Source organism: Canis lupus, chromosome 36, assembly GCF_011100685.1.
Source record: "Canis lupus familiaris isolate Mischka breed German Shepherd chromosome 36, alternate assembly UU_Cfam_GSD_1.0, whole genome shotgun sequence".
Taxonomy (NCBI): Eukaryota; Metazoa; Chordata; class Mammalia; order Carnivora; family Canidae; genus Canis; species Canis lupus.
Window position 1 is genome coordinate 23232936 of NC_049257.1, and position 15747 is coordinate 23248682.

The window sequence follows — 15747 nt, forward strand, 5'->3', positions numbered from 1 at the left end:
GAACACTTCCCTGGCACCTCCAATTCAAAAGAGCCAACTCTGACCTCGTCGCATTCTTAACCATGTCTTCAATCTGGGAGCCTCTCTCCATCCCTCCTGCCCCCGCGTACTTCACTTCTTCGTTAGCTCTCTCCTGTACTTGTCCCCTGTCTCCAGACTCCTCCTTTCCCAAATATCCCCCAGACTGCCAGGAGACTGACTTTTTTTCATCTTGAAAATACAAGGCTTATAAAACATTTTAAGCATTGATGAAGTCTAAACCTCTAGTTGATAGTAAAATTTCTACGCCTGCCACCAAGCTTTGCTAAATTTTAATTTGCCGAATTTGCTTCATTATTTTTTTTTAGATCATTTATTCATGGGAGATACACAGAGAGAGGCAGAGACACAGGCAGAGGGAGAAGCAGGATCCCTGTGGGGAGCCCGATGTGGGACCCGATCCCGGGTCTCCAGGATCACGCCCTGAGCCGAAGGCAGACACTCAACCACCAAACCATCAAGGTGCCCTGCTTCGTTACTTTTTAAAGAAATAAAACATTATTAATATAGCGAGAGCCCCCTGTACACACCCTTCTGTCTCATAGCCCTCCTTTCCCCCAGAGATAACTATATTCGGTGTCTATCCTTCCTGTTTTGGTTATCATACATTTACTATACATGAATTTTTATATGTAACACATGTATTATTATGAATTTTAAAATGTTCACATAAGTGGTATCACAGTGTGCTTATTCATCTGCAACTTTCTCATTTTACTGAACATCGTATTTTTAGAGTTTAATCATGACAAGACTTGCCATTTCAGTAATTTCTTTTTTTTTTTAAGATTTTATTTATTTATTCATGAAAGACACACAGAGAAAGGCAGAGACACAGGCAGAGGGAGAAGCAGGGTCCCTGCAGGGAGCCTGATGCAGGACTCGATCCCAGGACCCCAGGATCACGCCCTGGGCTGAAGGCAGGCACTCAACCACTGAGCCACCCAGGCGCCCCTCAGTAATTTATTTCAATATTTTGATTTTAGTTTCAGTCGTTTAGTATTTCATCTTTTGAATGTGCCTGATTTGGTTGTCTAAACTTTGTGATCATATCGGTTTTCACCTTTCACTACTACAAATGATATGACAACTAATATTTTGACCCATATTTCCTTGTACAAATTTAAGAACTTTTCTAGAGTATAGCCCTGAAAATGGGATTGGTGGGGCACGTCTCACTTAATTGCCACATTGCTCTGTAAAGTGGTTGCACTGATACACATTTTCTCTAGCAGTTTTCACTCTCTTGTTCAACAGCTCTGTTTATGCTCGGAACTGTCAGCATTTACATTTCTTTTTGTCACAGTGTTGGGCCTGTAATAGTATATGCTTGTCACTTTAATTATTTCCCCTGATTATTAGGGAATATATATTACCTTTCTGTATGCTATTGGCCAGCCAAGTGTTATTTTCTCTGAATTGCCTGTTCATATCATTTACTCACGTTTTCAGTTGTTGTTACATTGTTTGTTTTTTACTTATTGGTTACAGAAATTTGTAAAAAAAAAAAAAAGAAAGAAATTTGTAACTTTGATGGATTTAGGTATTATTTCCTAATTACATATGCATTAATGCTTGCAATATTCTGACTCCTAGTTATGCTGTAGGCATGGGTTATGGGTGCTTCTATTTCCTTTTCTTGTTGAGTTTTAGAGAGTATGGGGAGAGATTTGGATTTAGATGTCTCTTATAATTCAATATTCTGTAGAATTAGTTTGTCTAATCCAACCCCCACCCCTCCAAAAAGAAAAACTACTCCTTTGTGTGTGTGTGTGTATGTGGTTTTTTGTTGTTGTTTTTTTTTTTTAGGATTTTACTTATTTGTTTGAGAGAGAGAGAGAGAGAGAGTATGAGCAGAGGGAGGGGCAGAGGAAAAGAGAGAAGCAGACTTCCCACTGAGCAGGAAGCCTGATGCACACTTTATCCTAAGACCCGGGGATCATGACTGAGCCAAAGGCAGATGCTTAACCAACTGAGCCACCCAGGCGCCCCTTATCTTATTCTTTCATTTTGGATTCTTTGTCTGCTTTATTCAAGGCTCCTGGGTCAGTTGGGGTCGGCAAGGTTATGGTGAAGTAATTCCTATATGGACTTAATATAACAAAGCTTTATTTCTTGGCCACCGCCATATTCCACAGGAGTTGGTGGGGGGCTCTGCTCCTTGTAGTCACTCAGAGATAAAGGCTCCATCTCACATGCTCTTCCATGATCACGGGGGCAAGAGAGTTATACACAGGCTCCTAAAAGTTCTAGGAAATGAAACAACTTTTATTCATAATTTATTGAAGCGATCACCTAGCCATGACTAATCTCAAAAGTGAACGAGGAGATTTGAAAACAGTCCTAGTGACAATGACTACCTGTATTTCAGTGTGTATAGCATTAACTGGAGTTTGATATTTGTCTGTAGTTTTAAAGTACAATGTATGCAGTGAAATAAAAAAAAGTCATCCTCTAATGAGTTTTGACAAATGTGTAAACCTTGTAACCCAAACTCTTATCAAAATATAAAACATAACCATTGCCCCAGAAAGTTTTGTTGTGTCCCTTCCTAACCCATTCTGACACTAACCTACACAGATAACCCCATCCTGACATTTTTATCAGTACAGATTGGTTTTGCTGATTCTGGAAAGTTATAAAAATAGAATCATATCATATTTACTCTTTTGTGTCTAGTTCCTTTCATGACGATGTTTTTTATATTCATCTCTGTTGTTGAGAGTATGAGTAGTTTGCTTCTTTTTAATACTGAGTACAATTCTGTTGTATGGATAAACCATAATTTGCTTATCTCTTGTCCTATTGATGAACCTAGGCTTCTCTAGTTTCTGACTCTTATAAAATTTCTGCAAACATTCCTGTAAAGATATTTTGTGGACAAGTGCTTTTATTTCTCTTCATTAAGTATTCTGGGATGAGATTGCTGGGTCATAGGGTAGACATGTTTAAAGTCAATGACATTTCCAGACTTTTCCCAAAGATATCACACCATTTTACATCCTATCAACAATGTATGAGACTTTGAGTTGTTCCATATCATTGCCAATGTTTGATATTATCTTTTAAATATCATGATAAATGATATTCTAAATATGATAAAATGATAAATCTTTTAAATTTGAACCATTCTGGAAGTTTTGACAAAGTGGGATTTTATATTTATTTCATTCTATCCAGAACTTGCTGTACTTTTTCAATCTGAAAACAAGCTTTTCATCAATTCTGCAAATTCTATCATTAGCGCTCAAAATGGTGCTTCTCTCTCATTTTCCATAGCTTTCCTTTAGAACTCCTATTAGATGTACATTACAAATTTTCATTCTATTCCACATATATTCTTTCACATTTTCCAACTTCTTATATCTTTTTATTGAATTCCAGGAAATGTCCCGAGATTTCTTCCTTTTTACTAATTTTTAAAAATTCAATTGTGTCTAATTTGTTTAACACATCTATTGAGATTTCTCGTTTTGACTCCTTTTCCTCTTTTTCTACTTCATAATTTATCTTTTAAAAATGTATTTGTTATTAAGTCTATTTGTCCTCCCATTTGTTTTGTTTTTTTTGTTTGTTTGTTTTTGATGAATCTTACTCAGAGTCTATTGCTTTTCTGTTTATAAACTTGGATCTTGATCTCAACATTAGCAAAACCTTATCTGTAGGAATTCTATATAGCTTTTTATTTTTGCTTTCATAGAGGTTTTATAATTTTTATGCTAGATTCCCCAGGATGTCACTGGTAGGGACCTTTTTTTGTTTGTTTTGGCTCCCTGACTTGGGGTCTCTGGACATTGAAGACAGTATGTATTTGACTCCATATTCACATTAGGGCTGCCCTAAAGTTAAAATTTCTTAGGAGAGATTTTATTCCTTGAAGAGCCTATAAACCAGCTTTGTCATCTTCTTGGATTGACACTTCCTGGTCTGTCCCTTTGAGGTTGCAGTTCTTTCAGAACCATGGCGGTATGTGGCATCTCAGTTGCAACCCCCTACCTTGTTGGAACACCCTCCTCTATGTCCCTGTCATCATTAGATCCAAGTTCCATGTTGCTAGGATTTATTATTCCCTGTCCCCTATGGCATAATCATCATGTGAGATTTCAATTCCTTCTTCATTTTTGGCCTTGGGGGGTTTTAATACTTTGTTGAGAGTACAGATCTTCATTTAAATAGATATTTATTATGTCTTACTCTGTATTTCTAGGTGTTTATGGTAATTAGAAAGGCTTAGAAAAAGGTTATTATGGTATATAACCTCCAAATATAGCAATGATTTTTCCCATTTTTATATGCTTACACTGTTTCTTCCATCAGTAAGCTGAATCTGTTTTGCCTCCTTCTGTGTTTTAGCCAATAGGATGTGGTAGGAATAATATTCTGGGATTTCTGAGCCAGGATCCTAAGAGTTCCATCAACTTCTGCTTTCTTTCCCTTGGATCCTGGCTACCATGCTATAAGAAAATGCAGGCTAGACTAATGACTGATTAGTGCCCACAGGGAGAGAAGTGCTGGGGGACCAGAGGGCGTCTTTGGACATACCGACTCCACCCAGCCCAACTCTCAGCTAAATGAAGGTACGTTATAACCCTGAGTGATTCATGTGAAGTGTAGTGAACCAGCTGAGCCATGCTAAATTCTTGACTGACAAGATCATGAGAAATAAATTGTTGCTTTAAGCCTTTACATTTTTAAGGTGATTTGTTTCACAACAGATAATGAGTACCTGCCAGAAAACGTGAAGGATCTTTCTAACATGCAAATCTAATATATTATCTTTGATGCCTCTCATACCCATGGTGTAGTGGAAAAAACAGACATGAACACATATAATTTAAATATGATTTAATAAATACTCTAATAAAAGGATACACACAATGCTAGGAGGGTCACCCAAGCCAGCCCTGTGGAAGGGGCAAAAGGGGCCAGTCACATAGAGTTAGTTATTCATAGTTCTGTGTTTGACTAACACTCCTGTTCCTTTTAGACAAGTGACTATGTCTCATCATTTTTGAATGTCTATGGCCTAGAATGGTTTTAGGCACATAGTTGGCATAGGATTGGTGAATGAACTTAATGTGGTCTATTTTGGAAAAACATGTTAACCATGTTGTTCCTACTCTCAACTTACCAAAGGTATACAATTGATACAGCATTAAAATAGATTTTCCATGACTCAAGGTTCTGGCACCCATAACTGAATAGTGACATGGTGTGATTTCAAGTGCCTTATGAAATAAAACCTCTAGCATTCTTTCTCATCTTCTGGCTGGAGTCTCAGATTTCAACATAAGTATGCTATTCCTTTAGCTAAGGGCTTTGAGGCTGGCCCAAATATATCTCTCCATTCCCAGGGGAAAAGTATCTCTTTAAGCTGTGATGAGTTACTTCACTGGTGTATAGACAGGTTTTATATCTTTCCAGGGAGCTTGTTTAAGTGGAAAAAAAAGAGGAATAGGAAAACTTAGATTGTGAAGGGAGCTGCTAAAGACGGTCATTCCTTAACTATAGCTTAGCTGAGGGACTGGTCCTGGGCGTCATGTTAAACATGAAAAAGAGAAAAGTAAATAGAAAGACAGTATATATTGTTATACTCCACATGTGCCCATGCACTTACCCAACAAGGGACAGAGTGTTCATTTCTCTGAGAGTTTAAAATCTGTTATTTTATTAAAAAGGACTTGGTATACTTGTTCCATAAGGACATATAGTTGTTCTTGGTATGTTGGTTTTCTTTAAAACATTATTTAAGATAACTGATTTTTAGAAATCGTAGTAAAATACGTAAAATTTACTATTGTGATCATTTTTAAGTGTACAGTGCAGTGGCACTAAGTACATTGACATTATTGTGCAACCATCAACACCTTCCATCTCCGGAACTTTCTTCATTTTGCAAAACTGAAATTCTGTACCTATTATACAGTTCCCCATGTGCCCTCTACCCAGCCCCTCTAAACCACTATTATACTTTCTGTATCTCTGAATTTGACCAGTCTAAGTACCTCAAACAAATGGAATGATATAGTATTTTTCCTTTTGTGACTGGTTAATGTCTTCAGGTCCATCCGTGTAACATATCAGAATTTCCTTCATTTTTAAGGCTCTATAATATTCCATCGTGTGTCATACCACATTTCATTTATCCACACATTTATTGATGGGTGCTTGAGTTGTTTCCACCTTTGACTGTTGTGAATAATGCTGCTGTGAACCTGGGTGTACAAATGTCTTTTCAATTCCTTGCTTTCAACTCTTTGGGTACTTACCCAGAACTGTAGTCGCTGGGTCATATGGTAATTCTATTTTAAATTTTTGGAGGAACAGCTAAATTATTTTCCATAGCGTTGACACCATTTCACATTCCTACCAACAATGCGCGAGAGTTCCAGTTTTACCACATTCTTGCTAACACTTGTTATTTTCTCTTATTTTGATAGTAGCCATCCTAACAATGTGGAGTGGTAGCTCATCGTGGTTTTGATATGCATTTCCCTGGCATGTTGGTTTTTATGACCTTCTTTCCAATGTTTGTTATTACTTCTTCTAAAGGAGCCAGACATCCCAAGACATAGAAAGGTAATGACATTGGAAAAAAAGATAATCCCTCCATAGTAGAAAATCAAAATGGATTTTGGTGTCTGATGGTGAAAACTTGATATATATATATATATGATACATATACACATGTGATATATGATATATATAAACATATATATAATTTTAATACATGTAAATATTAAATATATACATATATATGATATATGATATATAAAATTATATATGATATATTATATATATATAATTTTAATACATGTAAAAGAGAGGCTCTGAATTTCCTTTCATGGTCCTTTAAAGACTGAAGTCCTGGGGCTTCTGGGTGGCTCAGTGGTTGAGCGTCTGCCTTCGACTCAGGCCATGATCCTGAGGTCCTGGGATCAAGTCCTGCTCAGGCTCCTTTCAAGGAGCCTGCTTTTCCCTCTGCCTACATCTCTGCCTCTCTCTCTCTCTCTCTCTCTCTCGGTCTCTCATGAATGAATAAATAAAATCTTAAAAAAAAAAAGAAAAAAAAAAAAGAGAAGAGTCCCTTGCTTGGTGCTGGTGGCCTCTAGGCTGTCCCAGAAGGCTGTGGATTCACTTGCCTTAGTCCCTGGCCTATAGCATTTTGAGGAGGTTTAAGAATAACTGGTTACCTGGGTTCTGTTTTCAGTGCCATGGAGTCTCATGACTACATAGAATTCCTAGCTGGAGAATTTGAGCAATAAAACAGTTTCAGGGGTTCCTGTTGATTCTACTAGGAGGCCCGGGAAGCAGCAGCACAAATCACAACTCTCTCATATCCTGTGAACTCAGTTTAACCGTCAAGAGAATGGCCTTGAAAAACAGAGGGCTCTAGGATCACATTGAACTTTAGACTCTTTTATTACAGGCCCAGAAGAAAGGAAATATTTATTATGTGTTAAGGCTTTAGGTTAGATATGTTTCCCATAGAAGCTTATAAGTTATGTATTACTTTGTCTTATTAAAAAAAAAAGGTTAGTAATTTTTCAAGGTCACATAACTAATTAGTGCTAGAAACAGAACTAAAATCCAGGTTCAATTCTAAACCATGGTACCTCTGGAAATGTCTATTACGCACTGGGCATAATTATGCTATTTTTATTATACTCCCTTTAATGACTGAAAAGAGATCATCTTTGCAATTCATAGATTACTTCAGTATCCTTGGAAGTATTATGGAATTTTGAAAGCTCTAAATACAACCCAGTTGAGCAAGGGTGCTGATTCTGGCTTGATGCTTATTAAAAAATGAATAGCTGGATGTTCTATGATTTACTTACAAATGCTTGGTCTTCTCCAAATCACAGAAGTAGACTTGGCATGACCTTGTGTATCAGAATCAGAGTCCAGAAAATGTAAACCCCAGAAAAATTAGGATTTTTATCTTTCAAGCTCTTTGTGCAGTGCGTTGACTATAGCAAGGCGGTGCAAGCCAAGAGGTAATTATACCGCTGTGTATGAGTTTCTGTCCTAATACCATTTTGTTTACTTCACGTACATGTTGACCAAAGAAACATTTAGAATATATAAAAAATATAAAGCCTGCCCTATAATAACACTCAATTGTCTGTCATATGATGACAGTGCTCAGGGGCACCTTTTATCTAAGGATTTCACAGTGCTTTATATGCTCATTAACTCACAACCCATCTGTTTTGTTCCATTTTATAGCAGAGAAACGGAGGTACCACGGAAATCACACAATATGTTGGTGCAGTAGCTGAATAGAGGACTTTTCAGATTCTGAGCATTCAGCGTGTTCATTCCTGACTTAATATGAATTCACCAGGGGTGGTGAGCAAGGAACATGGTGGCTGTACTAAATGCTCCTTTAGTGTTAATTCATTTATACCTTTAAGAATTCTTTGAGACGGAAGCTTTTATTATCAGCTGCAACAACTGAAGACCAGAGAAGGTAAGGGATTTGCTGTTAATTTACAGTAAGTGTGGAGCTAGGATTCAAACCAGGCAGAGCCCATGTTATTACTCATTGCCTCACACTGCCTCTCAAGATAGTGGAAGGCCTTGTACTTTTAAACATATTGGAACATAGTGATTCTAGAGAAAGCAGTCACTTTGCTCTGACATGTGTAAAACTCTGTATCAGTGAATTAATCAGCGTTCTCCAGAGAAACAGAAGAGGACGTGTATGAATACAAATACATAAATAGAGAGATTGAGAGAGAGCGACTGATGGGTTTTAATGAACTACCTTATATGATTGTGGAGGCTTTCAGTTTCTGGTAAGTTCAAAACTTCAGGGTAGGTGGGGAGGCTGGAGACCCAGGGGAGAGCTGCAGTCTGATCCCAAGGCAGTCTTTTGGCAGAATTTCTTCTTGCTTGGAGGAAGTTAAGTCTTTGTCTTGGTAAGACCTTCAACGGATTGCGTAGGACCCACCTGTATGAGGAAGAGTAATCTGCTTTACTAAAAGTCTATCAATTTAAATTGGTCTCATATAAAAAGCACAGTCATGGACACATCCAGAATGACATTTGACCACATAGTTGAATGCTATGACTCAGCCAGATTGACCCATAAAATTAACCACCACAATCAGACAATATCAGGGGGCAGTTTTCCTGATGATCACTACACCCTCATCTGACCCTCCAGTCAGAATGGGGCCAAAGCTTCAGTTTCTGGGTGTGAATTAGCCCTTAGAGCCTTGCCTTTATAATCTCATGGGCTGTGTGAGGTAGAGGGCTATCCCCAGGACTGTCTATTGTTGGCTTTACTTATCTTGAGCATACTGTTGGGGATCTGACCCTGCAGTCAGGGTCCATCTTTCCTCCACTAGTCATTTGTCCCAGCTCTGGGTTATGAACGATCTTCACTGTGGATTTTCTCCGTGGTCTGATCATGCATTGATGCTCTCCTCCATTTGACCTTCCCTCGGACACGCACCTGATTTTGCTTTCCTGCCCTGTGTGGCTGGTTCTCTCTGCTTCTCAAGGTGACTAATCCAAGAAACCTAGAAATTCTAAACATAATTCCTAACTTCCATGGGCACAAGGGAAGCAAAGCTAAATTGTCAACTCTTTTAAATTTAGGTCTTCTAGTTTAAGCCTCTCTGGAGATCATGCTGGGCACTTATTAGTTGTTCAATAAACTGATGAATCTATTTATAACTTTGGCTGACTCCTTTGGCTTTTCTGTTTTCTCGTCTATAAAATTGTGATAATATTACTTGACTTTTCAGGTGTGTTAGTAGGTACACATGAGAACATTCACATTAAAATGCCTTTAGAGGGGATCCCTGGGTGGCGCAGCGGTTTGGCGCCTGCCTTTGGCCCAGGGCGCGATCCTGGAGACCCGGGATCGAATCCCACATCAGGCTCCCAGTGCATGGAGCCTGCTTCTCCCTCTGCCTGTGTCTCTGCCTCTCTCTCTCTCTCTCTCTCTCTGTGACTATCATAAATAAATAAAAAAAATTTAAAAAAAAATGCCTTTAGAAGTAAACTTATCATGTGTCTGTAACATCTGTACTTTCTAGAAGTACTTCCTTCCCTATGGCTCCAGAGCAGTGAATAATACCTTGGTCCCCAGAACAGTGACAGGGATACTTCAGGCCACATAGAAGAAGGAAATTATGAAACTAGTAGGAAGATGAGGGGGTCAGAGGGAGCTATTTAAAGTGGCGGTGTGGGATGGGGGCAGCTCATGGCACCCCTTAGATGGTGCCCACATTTTGCCTCCACAGAAAATGCTCTGTTCCATGTATATGTGGATGTACTGCCTGGATTCTATTTAGGAATGAAATAAACTAGTTAAGAAATTATGGACATTTGACTGGTACAAATGGGACAAAAGAACACTTAAAAATGATGCTGCAAGAGTATCAACTTCAAGAATATTTCTCAGCCCACAGCAAAAGGTTGCGTTTAAGTTGGTCACGACAAACTCGAATTTATTAATCATATTAAATGGTTCCATAAAAGATAAAATAGAGCCCAAAAGTATATAGGAAAATAGCATGGGAGAAAAATCAAATGAAAAAATTAAAGGCAGGTGCTGACCCAGATATGGATTAAATTAAAAAATAAATACAATTAATATTTGTATTTACTGAGCAATCAGTGCTATACCAAATATGGTTCTAAGCTCACTTTATGTGACAATTCATTCAATTGTCATAGCAATCACATGTGGAAGATGAGGAAACTGAGGCACAGAGAAAGATGAAGGCTTTGCCCTATGTCACATGGTTAGCACGAGGTAAAGCTGGATCTTGAACCCAGTCAGGCAGTTGGACTCCAGAGCCTATGCTCTTAACCAGTAGGCTAGATTGAGGAACGTGCTCTTTGAATATGAATATCGATCCATACAAAATCGAGGTAGTATGGTCATGATTATGACTGGAAGGTACAGTAGAGATAATCTATCTGAACTCTTCATCTTCCGGGGTACGGGGGGGCTCAGTGGTTGAGCATCTGCCTTCGGCCCAGGGTGTGATCCTGGGGTCCTGGGATCAAGTGCCGCATCGGGCTCCCTGCATGGAGCCTGCTTCTCCCTCTGCTTGTGTCTCTGCCTCTCTCTCTCTGTGTCTCATGAATAAATAAATAAAATCTTAAAAAAAAAAAAACAAAAAAAGAACTCTCCATCTTCTACCTAAGGGAATGGGACAGGTTAACTGACCTGCTCAAGCTCACAGGTGAGCTTATTTGCTGTATTTGAGGCATGACGATTGTCAGCCCCCCTGCATCACCTTCACCTCTTATATTGAGAGCACAGACCCTAATAACCATCGTGTTGCAGTTCTGTTTCTTGCCATCGTAAAACTGTTCAGTGCATTGAAAGAAAGAGAATGATAGTAAACCAGAGAAAGGAGCTAGAGAAATAAATAGTGGCAAAAGGACAACAATCCCTCCATTAGTGAGCCTGTTTCTTGGAGTAGCTTTAGCCCTAGGACGGCCTGGTGGGTGTAGCTTCCCGACAGTGCGGGCTTGGATGAACACCTGCACATGGAGAGGCTGCCTCCCTCCCCCACCTCACTCACCTCCTTTCCAAGAGGTGTCCTTCAAGGACTGCTCTCGGTATTTATTTTAACCACCATGATAATGTTAAACGGAGAGATGCTGAAAACACTAGTTTTTTTGAAAGCCTCCGTTCTTTACTCCAGAAATGCCTCCATATCTTAGACTAACTCCAGTTCCAAATCACAAATAGTGATTTAAAGGTACAGTGTTTGGGTGTAACTTGGATGTCCCTGGCTCTCCCCGGCTGTGGGAATAAATGAGATCACTGAAGCGTTTGCATCCAATTTTTACTGACTTTTGACCAAGCTGGTGGCCTTGCTTGCTTGGTCAGTTCCCTAGCTCCCTGAGGCCTTGGTGGGCCTCCGCCAAGTGTTCTACACGTGTGGCACCTCTGTGACATCTGTGTTCTGCTGGGCACAGCTGTCCAGGGCTGATGGCTGTCCTTCAAGTATCTGGGTGAAGATGAGACTATCTTTTTCTCACAGTGAACTCCAGACACAGGAGACCACAAAGCAGTGTCATTTGGTGGCCACAGAGTTACAGGGTTGGGTACAGCAGCCTCCTCTAAGAAATGGAGGGTTGTGGGTCCATATGCACGTTTTTCGTGGAGAGAGTCCAGTACTTCCAGCAGATTCTCAGGGAGGCTGTGAACACTCTCGGCCCCGCCTCCAAGTGGTGCCTCTGCAGCTGCTGATCCCTGGTGGCTCCACTGCCACCCCCTCCTCCAGGTTAGGGCAGTGGGAGGAGGCTTTGGCTCAGCTCTGCAGAGAGGTTTTTCTTGGAGTCCTCTTCCCCCAGCTGCAAGTTGGTTAGATACGCCTGACCCAGAAGAAGACGGTGTCTCCATCGGCCATCGTTGCTACAGGAGTTTAATTAAATTTAGAAAAGGTAAGTTTGCACATTTTATTGCCAGTCCTCCTGCATTTGTAGCAGAGGTTGTATTACCATTTTAAAACAGCCTTGGGGGAAAAAATCCTCTTTCTGAGAGCGAGCGACAACTTATTCTGGGGAAATAGGAGTGGTAATGGAGAGTGTTGATTTAATTAATTTTACTGCCTATCTACATCGCCTGGGAACAGGTAAAATAACCAAATGAAATGGTAACATTTCATCTTCATGATCCCCACAATCAAGTCAGGAGGAATTTACTAAATTGTGGAGGCCACCACGTAAGGCATCGTTCAGAGAATACTAATGAGATTTCGAGGTCCCAGGCTTCGGGGCTCGCCTGCCACGGGCTCCCCGAATCCCAGCTCCAGTGGGCCCGCGGGCATTGGTAAGGCCACAAGCGGAGGATGGTCCTCAACTTGGGGACACACCCAAGGGGTGTGGGGGGAGGGGGTACAGGGTCAGGGAGGACTTGGGAAGAGGCATTAATTAACTCTGTAGGAGCCTCAATACTTCTTTAATTCCCATTGGTTCATGCTGAATTCCATCCTTTTCCTATTTTTTTCCCTCCGAAGTGGTTCCCCTCATCAACATGTGGCCTGTTCGTCCTTTCCCAGGACACCCCATTTCCTTCAAAGTGTCTTTGGGGACCGCAGGAAATGGCCTCCCACCTAGTTGTGGGGCAGCAAGCCCACGGGCCATCCTCCTCCTTGGGCAGCCAGGGTTGCAATGGTTCCCGTCTGCCCCCCCCACCCCGCCCCCCAGAAGGATGTGAAAAGGGCACTGCATTCAACAGGCGTCGCTGCAGGTTTCGGGCACCTGTTGTGAAGACAGCCAAGGACATTGCAGTCTCTCCAGGCCCTTCGTTCACCTGCAGGAAAGCAGTGTCCCCACCTGTCCACAGTGGCTTCTGATCTCCTTACCTGCCGGGTCCCCCACCCTCTCACCCCCCATCCCTGCGACAGCCAGCCCTTGACGTCCCAGCCGTGACTGCTGGGTGCAAACCCTGCTCGGCCCTCCCGCGCCCTCGCTCACAGGTGACGGGGCTTGGCTTTCAGGTGTGAGGGGATGGAAGCACACGTGGGAGGCGTGTCTCCCGTGGCCCAGGCCGTGCACAGCTGCGTGGCAGGAGGGCCAAGACCTGGCCAAGCCCTGGCCGCCGAGGCTCTGGGCCTGGAACGTAGGTTTCTCAGCCTTGCTGTAGTACGTGTTGTCACGGATGCAGAACCCGGAGGCCCCCTACTTTTCTCAGAGATGCTCATGGTTGGGGCACGGGGTGATCAGTCATCAGGGCACCCCTAAATGAGAAAGCCCTATGCCAGAGGATTTGTGCCCGGCAAGCACAACGGGGCAAAATTCAAAAGCCGCAAGGAGAAAGTAGGGCGAGCACCCCCTCCTTCTCAATGTCCCTAAATACGACCTCTCGGTTTCGCCGACTCCGCCCGGGCCCATGTGCTAGGCCCAGCGCCAGCGGGTGTGCAGGGCTGGTGAGGAGCCTGGGGCTCGCCTCACAGCACCTGCTCACAGGGGCGCGGGGCCCAGGGCAGAAGTCGGGTAACACCAACACACCGGGCTGGTAACTTGCACACTCAGGGCAGATCATTCACCACCGACTTGAGACTGTGCAACATATGCCATGGTTCGGAAGCTTCCATGACTTCTTAGAAGTAGGATCTCCGGTCATTATTTATTAAGTATGTGGGTTCAGGGTTCACATTTCCCCGCCGTCGTTATCACCAGGATACGGCAGTAAGTGGCTCAGTGCACCCAGATACTGCTTTTTGCTCTGAAAACCCTCCTGACCCGAATACATGGACAATTTCCTATGGCGATTTTGGGGGTCACAATCTACACAGGAATTTGTGTAGATTGTGGGCATTTGCATAATTAAAATCACTCTGCTCCAGCGCCAATGCTCTACCAGATTACTCTGTGCTGCTTCGGGAATTTCATATTTAGATAAGGCGTTTTAGGATCGTGGCCTCCAGAGTTCACACTTTTCCACCCGAAGTTTAGCGATAGATTGGTAACATTGTCTCCTCAGATTTCAGGTGCCGAGGACACTTCCAACGGTCTAGACATCACTGAACTAAAACCCCTCTCCTCCCCCACCACTCACATGCCTGGGAGGCTGGTCGTTCACTCTGTCCTCGGGCTTGGAAGATGTATTTTGCTCACGAGGAACAGTGATGGGAGGCGCCCAGCTCTCCTGCCTTCATAGATGTGCTCCCCTTTCAGCCCCAAATGATCAGTCATCTCGAACCTGGCTCCTATTGAGGTCAGCTGGAGGGTTTGTTTGCTTTCCTATCAATGCCGGGGGCTCCCCACCTGAGATCCTGGTTCAGCAGGTGCTGAGACCATGGCTCCAATGGTGTTTCAAAATTAATTAGTTAATTAATTTGAAAAGATTTTATTTGAGAGAGAGAGTGCAGGAGTGGGGAAGGGGCAGAAGGAGAAGCAGACGCCCCGCTGAGCAGGGACACGGGATGGGGGGGGCAATCCCAGGACCCCAAGATCCTGACCTGAGGGGCGGAAGGCAGACACCGAGGTCAGGAAGCCTGACCGAGCCCCCAGGTAGGTCTTGAAACCCCCTCCGGTGATGCTGAGTCAGGATGATATTCTGTGGATTAAACTCATCTGGGCAGTATCAGAAATAAAATCAATTCCCGTTAATGCAGACACGTGTAAAAACAAATCGAGTACCTGAGCCTTGGCTCTCTCTCTCTCTCTTTTTAAGATTTTATTTATTTATTCATAGAGACACAGAGAGAGAGAGAGGCAGAGACACAGGCAGAGGGAGAGGGAGAAGCAGGCTCCACGCAGGGAGCCCGACCTGGGACTCGATCCAGAGTCTCTAGGATCACGCCCTGGGCTGAAGGGAGAAGCTAAACCCCTGAGCCACCCAGGGATCCCCTCTCTTTGAAGATCCTAGTGGGCGGCCTCGGTGCCAGGTGGGAGTCTCACTGACTTTAGTGATTTTCCACACAGCGTCTGGCACCTCTTGGTTTGTAGAATGAATTAAGAAGAGGATTGTTTACTTGTTTATTGTAAGCACTTCATTTTATTAAAGATTTATTTATTTATTTATTTATTTATTTATTTATTTATTTATTTATTTATTTATTTATTTGAGAGCGGGGGGGGGGGGGGGGCAGTCTTCAGCAGGTCCCGTGCGCAGCGCAGAGCCTGAAGCAGGGCTCGATCTCGCGGAGCTGAGGTCGCAGCCCGAGCTGAACCCGGGTCCCAAACTCCCCCGAGCGCACCAGGCGCCCCAAGAACATG

General features: G+C 42.4%; 1 protein-coding gene and 1 long non-coding RNA gene across 17 annotated transcripts in view; one reads left to right on the forward strand and one right to left on the reverse strand.

The window, feature by feature from the left end:
- Positions 1–4134: 4134 nt before the first annotated feature.
- LOC102154121 lies at positions 4135–9802 on the forward strand. The gene is made up of 3 exons (XR_005384811.1): positions 4135–4616; positions 6480–6618; positions 8272–9802. It is a non-coding gene; the product is annotated as an uncharacterized LOC102154121 (long non-coding RNA).
- The window catches only part of ZNF385B (zinc finger protein 385B), a 386057-nt gene continuing 379086 nt past the window's right edge, over positions 8777–15747 (reverse strand). For 15 of the 16 annotated variants that reach the window (XM_038584988.1, XM_038584991.1, XM_038584990.1 and 12 more), the window contains one exon: positions 11825–12436. In XM_038584988.1, coding sequence (XP_038440916.1) covers positions 11840–12436 — 597 coding nt within the window. In that variant the 3' untranslated portion in view covers positions 11825–11839. Of the gene's footprint in view, positions 8999–11824; positions 12437–15747 lie in introns of those variants that run through there. The other variant, XM_038585005.1, reaches the window with a different exon arrangement.